The following is a 9033-nucleotide window of genomic DNA, read 5'->3' as shown; positions in this document are numbered from 1 at the left end:
TATCTGTATTAGTCCATTTCTGTTGCTTATAACAAAATACCTGGAACTGGGTAATTTTTTTTTTTTTTTTTTGTCTTTTGTCTTTTTCCGTGTCCGGCAACGGATCGCAACCCTCAGTGTTGCCCCCGTACTGGACCGGGACCGGCAACGGGATCGCAACCCTCGGTGTTGCTCTGCACCTCGCTCAGCCAGTGAGCGGGAACCGGTCCGTATGTGGGATCCGAACCCTCGGGCGGGAGCACCGCCGCGCTTCCCAAGCGGCGCACTATCCAGTGCGCCACCGGGCCAGCCCAACGTTTCTCTTTTTCCCCAAAACTGTGTAACTATCTCATACCTTTAAAAAAAAGAACATGCTTATCTTAAACTTTTCAACTGTCATATGAGAGTATTTCAAAAAGTTCGTGGAAAAATGGAATTAAAAGATAATATGAACCTTTCCATGAACTTTCTGAAGTACTCTTGTATATTCATTCTACTAAAAAGTAAATTAATGTTAGGCCTCTCATCAGTATTTCAATTCCAAATTCAGCATCTCATTTATTTTGGTGTCATTTTTTATTTAAAGGTAGAACTCAATTATGTTATACACGATATATATCATTCCACAAGAGTAGCATAATACAGTTCAGAGTCTGTGTATCAAACTTCCCAGTGTCTCTTTTAGTTATCTTTAGTCTTTCTACATAATGTCATATGAGTTGCAATCTACCAAGGTCAGATCTGATCTCAATGATATTAAATTAAGATATTATCTCCAGTTAGTCATCTTCTACATTCTCTCTTTTCTTCCACCATAATAAAATCAAAATTAACCTTTAGGAGGCATATCATGTATTTTTAGGTCTGCATTAAAACAAAATTATTATCAGTGGGTGTTGCTACACTTTGTCTTGCTCTCATAAAAGAATAAAGATGACTAACTGAAATGGCACATACCATATGAACAGCATATAAACCTATGAAGGACCAGCAATTATATTAGTACCTTTAACAGAACTACTATACTTGGAAAATGTCTCCGGCACTGGTGGATAGGGATAATATCCACCAATAACAGTATTCTTCATTCCCTCAGAATCAGTCTTTGTTTTAATCCACTGAATAAAGTTTTTTACCTTGGATTCGTAGGTATACGGCTGGCCTCTATGACCTCCTTGCACGAAGGGTAAAGCATAAAAAACAAGAAATAAAAAGGTCACTGTAATAACTGCATGAGATTTTTTAATAAAAATAGTTTAATATTAAACAGTCTGTTTTATGACCAAGAAAAAAAGTCAAGTTCACTTATTCACTATGTAGCAGATATTTATCCAAAGACAGTAAATAAATCTTAAGAAGGAAATCAGACATATTAGAGTTTAAGTAAACTAAACTGTAGCTGTCTACAGGATGCTAAAAACCACAGAAAGAAGAAAAACAAATAACCTGGATTTTTCTAACTATCCAAATGGGTGGCATCTTTTGAAAAACAATGTTTTTCAAATCACACATTAACCTAAAAGTATGGCATCATGTTTGAACTAAACTGCCTGTGAATATAAACAAATAGCATTTAAATATTTAAATAGCATTTAAATTCATGTTCTTAAAGCATACTTAAATGTGCCATATTTACATCTGATATTACTAGTATTTATAAAATATTGACAAAGATGTATGCTACAACTTTCCTAGGACTCTTCTTTTGACAAATTTCTTAATGATCAGTATGGTAACATTCTGGTAAACAGCCCAGTCTACACTATTTCCTCACTCTCTCATTTGGAAACTTTTACCTTTATTGTTTTGATTCTGTTATTGGGGGGAATATAGAAAAATCATGTACTTATAGGCAAGAAGTAAGACTCTTCTTGCTATATAAATAAAATGTGCAAACTTGGGGACAAAATTTGACACACAGTTTTGTTTTATTTAGTATTTTAAAATATTCTTAAGTGTATCTGTTTTGTTGTATCCGGCCTAATAGTCTTCAATCTATCAAGCAATTTATAATTATCTACATTCTACATCAAACAGGGATTATAGTTAACCCAAGGACATAAACACACTTCTCCAGTAAGTCACGAAATCACTGACTCAATATAAATAATATAGAAGCAACACACTTCATAGGCGAAATATTCTTTGTTAATATATTCTTGAATATTATAATGTAAAAGTTAACATGTGCTAAGGGTTCCAGTGAAGAAAAAAATATTTTACACTATTAATAAATTATATACGAAGAAATTACTCACCAGTAATAAACACTCGACTTTCATTTGTAGTGGTAAGGTAAAGCAGTTTAGGTATCCGAGTGTCATTTCTGACAACTTTCAGCTGTGTACACACAAAATATGTCACTGTAGAAAATGAAAACACTTATGAAATTACTTTTGCATTCCAAGGCTCACATACAAAGATCGGTTTCTAGCACAATGCTTCTTAAACTTTTATTTTTTTATTTTCTTCTTTTCTTTTCTTTTATTTTGTCAATATACAATGTGGTTGATTATTGTGGCCCATTACCGAAACCTCCCTCCCTCCTCCCTCTCCCCCCTCCCTCCCAACAATATCCTTTCTGTTTGCTTGTCCTATCAACTTCAAGGAATTGTAATTGTTGTGTCTTCTTCCCCCCACCCAGTTTTTTGTGTATTTATTTATTTATTTTTAGCTCCCACAAATAAGTGAGAACATGTGATATTTCTCTTTCTGTGCCTGACTTGTTTCACTTAATATAATTATCTCTAGGTCCATCCATGTCGTTGCAAATGGCAGTATTTCATTCTTTTTTATAGCTGAGTAGTATTCAATTGTATAGATATACCAAATTTTCCATATCCACTCATCTGATGATGGACATTTGGGAGGGTTACAACTCTTAGCTCTTGTAAAGAGTGCTGTGATGAACACTGGGGAACAGGTATCCCTTCAACTTGATGATTTCCATTCCTCTGATATGCAATGATAGAGAATAATAAATGCTGATAAGGATGTAGAGAAAAAGGAACCCTCGTACACTGTTGGTGGGACTGCAAAATGGTGCAGCCTTTATGGAAAATGGTATGGAGGTTCCTCAAACAATTACAGATAGATCTACCATATGATCCAGCTAAAATACTGCTGGGTATATACCCAAAGGAATGGAAATCTTCATGTTGAAGGGATACCTGCACTCCCATGTTTACTGCAGCACTATTTACAACAGCCAAGAGTTGGAACCAACATAAATGCCCATCATTGGATGAGTGGATAAGGAAAATGTGGTATATCTACACATTGGAATACTACTCTGCTGTAAAAAAGAATGAAATACTACCATTTACAACAACATGAATGGACTTAGAGAAAATTATGTTAAGTGAAACAAGCCAGGCAGAGAAAGAGAAACACCACATGATCTCACTTATATGTAGGAACTAATAAAAGTAAATAAGTAAATACACAAACAAACAAACAGGGCAGGTGGGGAAGACACAACAACTACAATAATTCCTTGAACTTGTTAAGATAAGTGAACATATGATATGATGTTGATGAGGGTGAGAAGAGGAGAGAGGGAGGGGGGAAAAGGAGGAATTCATAATGGGACATGAAAATCTACATTGTATATTGATAAATTAAAATAAAGAAATAAAAAATAGGGCTGGCCCGTGGCTCACTCGGTAGAGTGCGGTGCTAATAACACCAAGGCCACGGGTTCGGATCCCATATAGGGATGGCCGGTTTGCTCACTGGCTGAGCGTGGTGCTGACAACACCAAGTCAAGGGTTAAGATCCCCTTACCGGTCATCTTTAAAAAAAAAAAATAATAATAATAATTAAAGTAAAATTATTCATGACATCCCTAAAAAAGTTATTTCCTACAGAGAAAATGCTTAGTTTTTCCATGATACTTTCACTGATTAACCAAGTGATTATCAGTGCCCCCTGAATTACTCCCACTTCTTCCACCAGATAGGGCTATACAGTATTAATTTATATTTGCTTATGCAACTGTTTTATATATCTCATGTACAAGAGTACTTCGAAAATGTTATGGAAAAACAGATTTGAAAGATAATACAAATCTTTCCATGAACTTTTAGAAGACCCCGGCTATTTATTATAATTAGACTTTAAGGCTCAGTGACAGGGCTTATCTCATCTATTTATTTTCTTTTCACCTTGCTAACTTGATAGCTAAAAAGAATTCCTGAAAATGAAATTATAATGTTTTCAGACTTCAACTACTTTCAAAAGCTATCGAATGTTTTTTAGTTACTTAGTTATTAAAGTTTCAATAATTCAATGTCATTTTAAATTTTAACTGATTACATGCCAAAATAATTATGGTACTAAAAAGTAGGAGATTAAGAAATAAATGTAAATTCTCATAATCACACAAAGTAAGTTCTCACTTGAGAATAAAAATTTCTCTAGAGCATAACTATAAATTGACTTGATATAGCTTACTAGTTCTCTGTTCTGTGCCAATGAAGATAAATAAAATCTGTTCAAATGCTAAGAATTATCTTTTTTCCTTTATTTCATAAACTTTACAACATATGGATATCAGTGGCTAAATATGTTGATAAAGGAATATTAAAGAGACCTCTAAGAGCTGTTAAGAGGGTGAGTCTCATATTAAGTGTTTTACTACAATAAGATAAATATTAAAAAATGATAAAGAAACTTCTAATTCTAATTTCATGGTCATTAAAGATCTGAAAGTCAGATCTAACACCTTCTGGCTGTTTAACATCCAAGAAATTCCTTGACACTTCTGGATCTTTGCTGTCTCACCTGAGAACTTGTAACATCAGCTCTTTAAAGGGTAACTGGGATTACAAAATGAGGTAACATCTATCAACATCTGGTACATAGTAAACACACAATATTAATTCCCCTTAGTTCTTCCCTTTCCTTAATCAAAAGTGAAAAAGATGCTGTATTACCAAAGGATTTTGGTATTTTTCCAGAAAACTCTTGGTCATACTCTACTTCATGGGCCTGAAGCCCCCTTAATGCTCTCCATTTAGTTAATGAGTTTTTCCTTTGCTTTTGATCAAAAGAAAATAAATTGTGATTGTTGTCAACTACTGTACTAGAATAAATCTCACCAAGGTCTGTACATACCTTTCTTAGAAAGACACATTTCACATTATCACAATAGACATACATACTTGGCAAAGTTTCTTTAAGAAATCTTCATCCAAAATTTATGTCAACTAGTTGTTTAAAGTGGCTACAAACAGAGGGGCCTGGCCATAAAACTCACCCAAAACAAGGTAATGGAATCACCAGAGGTTATCACTGCCATTCATTTGTGCCCTAAGAGAAGTTATATGAGAGGTCATAGCCCACTCACCTTGGAAGCCAATGCCTTGGTTATGGTCAAAACTCTTTCTGTCCCATCCCCCAAAAGTTGGGGTGAGGTTCAATTCTACTCAGATATGTTAAAAAATTTAATCTTACATAGTCTGCCAATTCTCTACAAGTTAATGCCACATTAGTAAAGTCTTCAGCATCTTTAATGGGGTCTACTTAGTCAATTTCCAAATGGATACAAAGAGAATTGACTACTTGTGTTTTAGTTTTACTGAAACAAACTTTTTTTAATGTGTGAAATTCTAACAATGAGAATTGATAAGAGCACCTGTTTTCTAGGAAAACCGGTTTCAATTCCAAGTTAATTCTAAACAGACAACCAGCAGGTGGTTAGTATCTCTTAATACCAAATACGACATTAATATCAAAACAATTTACACATGTTGCTTAAATTGCTAACTCAACATCATGCTACTTCTAAAAGTTAGCTTATTAAGTTAATGCCCCTCCTTCCAAAAATAAAAAGATAAAAATACTAAGAATTGAGTACTTGGGTAGATATTTTCAAAGATTTCTGGCTGAGATGTAGAAAACAGTTCCACTATAAATGGTTGCTCTGAAGTCCCGTCAGCAATGTGAATCCAGCGATAAGACCAAAAATCTTCACGGTTTTCTACATGGATAGGACATTAAAATAAATAAAGGTAACTGATTACATTTGAACATAGAACTATTCATTGAAATACTTTTTGTGATTCTCAATTTTAAAAACTTACCTTTCTTCTTTGACCGCTGGACCCTTCCTACAAAAACTAAAATTCCAATAACATCACAGATATGATTTTCTGGTATATCATCTAGCTCTGATCTAAAAAAAGCAAAATTATTAAACAGATATTATATCTTCAAACAGTAAAAAAGTATTCTACAATTGTGATTGTGAAAATGTATATCTACATCATTATTATAGCATAATTTTGGGTATATTTTGAGCAAATTACAATGCATTATTTTTCAGTAACTAACATTGAAAATTAATATTTAATACATTTTACAAAAAATGATTTTACCTTGTGACAAATCGGTGATTTAATATTGGCAATCTCCATTCTGATTTCACCTGCCTTTCTGGAATGATGATTATATTAGTTGGAGGATCTCGAAGGTTAAGGCAGATTTCTAAAAATCAAATATATTACTTTAATATAATATTTAATACATACCAAAGAATACACATGTGCATAAATTACATAGCAAAATAATAAAAACTAAGCACTAGATTATTATCAATGCTCTTCTATCTCCATTATCACATCTACTTATATCCCCACCAAAGATTAACCATACCTTGACTTTTGTATTTTTCCAAGTCCTTAACTTAAAAAAAAAAACAACAAAATGATTTTACCACTTACATATTTTTTCCCAAACAAAATACTGTTTGACTTTGTTTTTAAACTTTATATGAATGGGATCATACCATGTACAGTATTCTAGGGCTACTTTTTTCACTCTACATTATATTACTAAAATTCAAGTAGCTGCATGGTTTTATTTTCATTTCCACAGTTTAATAATATTTTAGTGTGTGAATATACTACAATGTATTTATCCATTATTTTGTTGATGGACATCTGGATTATTTCCAGTTTTTTGCTATTACAACTATTTTACATACTTATGGTTCGTACATGTATCCTCTTCTGTGAAACACCTCTTTACATCTTTTGCCTATTTTTCTACTAGATTGTTTGCCTTTTTCTTGTTTATATGCAGGAGTTATTCATATTTTGGATATTAATTATTTGTTGATTATTTAGTTGCAAATATTTTCATCCATTTTGTGGCTTGATTTTTCATTCTTTTTATGGTGTCTTTTGATGGACACGAATACTTAATTTTCAATGTGGTTAGGTTTTCTAATATTTCTTTTATGGCTACTATTTCCTGTGTCTTATCCAAGAAGTCCTTCCTTATCCCAAGGTCAAATTCTGCGTTACTATCTACAAGTTCTTCTAAAAGTTTTGCCTTCCACATTTAAGTATTTGACATATCTGGAATTGATTTTTATATGGTATGCAATAGGAATACAATGTCATTTTTCTCATCTATAAACAATTATCTCAATAATATTTACTGAACAGTTCCTCCTTCCTTGATGATCTGTATAGCACATCTGCCATATATCAAAATTTTATATGTAGAGTGTTATATCTTGGCTCTGAATTGTTCACTGGTCAACTTGTCTATACTTGGGCCAATACCACATTGTCATAAATACTATAGCATTATAATAATTCTATATATTTGTAGGACAAATCCTCACTCCTTCTTTAGCCCCCTATTCTTTTTCTTTGGATATGTCTTGGCTATTATTGGCATTTATGTGCTTCCATATGAATTTTTGAATCAGTTTGTCAGTGCTAGAAAAAAATCTGATGAAATAGCACTGAATCCATAGATCAATTTGGGGGATTTGACATATTTATGAAATTGAGATTGACCTCCTACCTATCGGTATGGGATATTTCTTCACTTATTTCAGGCTTTTTAAATGTCTTTCAACAATTTGTCATAAACATCTCTAAACAAGTCTTACATATCTTCTGTCAGATTTATTTCTGGATACCCTATAGTTATTATTGAAAATGCAAATGATGTTTTTAAAATTATAATTATAATTATAAAATTATAATTATAAAGTTATAATTTAAAATTATAAATGTCCATACTACCCAAGGTCATATATAAATTCAATGCAACCCCTATCAAAATTCAAATGACATTTTTCTCAGAAATGGAAAAAACTATCCAGACATTTATATGGAATAACAACAGACCATGCATAGCCGAAGCAATGCTGAGCAAAAAATTAAAAAAAAAAATAAAGCTGGAGGCATAACACTACCTGAATTTAAACTATACTACAAAGATATAATAACCAAAACAGCTTGGTACTGGCATAAAAACAGACACACTGATCAATGGAATAGAATAGAGAATCCAGAAATCAACCCACACACCTACAGCCATCTGATCTTTGCCAAAGGCGCCAAGCCTGTACACTGGGGAAGAGACTGCCTCTTCAGCAAATGGTGCTAGGATAACTGGATATCAATATGCAGGAGAACGAAACTAGACCCATACTTTTCACCATATACTAAAGTCAACTCACAATGGATTAAAGAATTAAATATACACCCTGAAACAATAAAAATTCTTAATGAAAACATAGGAGAAACACTTCAGGAAGTAGGACTGGACACAGACTTCATGAATACGACCCCAAAAGCATGGGCAACCAAAGGAAAAATAAACAAATGGGATTATATCAAACTAAAAAGCTTCTGCACAGCAATAGAAACAATTAAAAGAGTTAAAAGACAACAAACAGATTGGGAGAAAATATTTGCAAAATATACATCTGACAAAGGATTAATATCCAGAATATACAAGGAACTGAAACAACTTTACAAGAAAAAAACAAGCAACCCAATTAAAAAATGGGCAAAAGATCTAAATAGGCATTTCTCAAAGGAAGATATACGAATGGCCAATGAACATATGAAAAAATGCTCAACATCACTCAGCATTTGGGAAATGCAAATCAGAACCACACTGAGATACCATCTCACCCAAGTTAGGATGGCTAAAATCCAAAAGACTGTGAATGATAAATGCTGGCGAGGTTGCGATGAAAAAGGAACTCTCATACATTGTTGGTGGGACTGCAAAATGGTGCAG

General features: G+C 33.0%; 1 protein-coding gene across 1 annotated transcript in view; it reads right to left on the bottom strand.

The window, feature by feature from the left end:
- Positions 1–9033, bottom strand: part of LOC103594608 (chromosome unknown open reading frame, human CXorf57) — a 66948-nt gene that overhangs the window by 41232 nt on the left and 16683 nt on the right. Inside the window, exons 4-8 of the mRNA XM_008577844.1 lie at positions 6360–6468; positions 6066–6157; positions 5840–5962; positions 2238–2342; positions 986–1150 (exon numbers count right to left, since the gene is read on the bottom strand). Of these exons, the coding sequence (XP_008576066.1) occupies positions 986–1150; positions 2238–2342; positions 5840–5962; positions 6066–6157; positions 6360–6468 (594 nt within the window). The remainder of the gene's footprint in view (positions 1–985; positions 1151–2237; positions 2343–5839; positions 5963–6065; positions 6158–6359; positions 6469–9033) is intronic.

This window comes from Galeopterus variegatus, unplaced genomic scaffold (genome assembly GCF_000696425.1).
Source record: "Galeopterus variegatus unplaced genomic scaffold, G_variegatus-3.0.2 Scaffold1587, whole genome shotgun sequence".
NCBI classification, from domain to species: domain Eukaryota; kingdom Metazoa; phylum Chordata; class Mammalia; order Dermoptera; family Cynocephalidae; genus Galeopterus; species Galeopterus variegatus.
The sequence above is the reverse complement of the archived record's forward strand: the minus strand, read 5'-3'. Positions and strand labels throughout refer to the sequence as shown.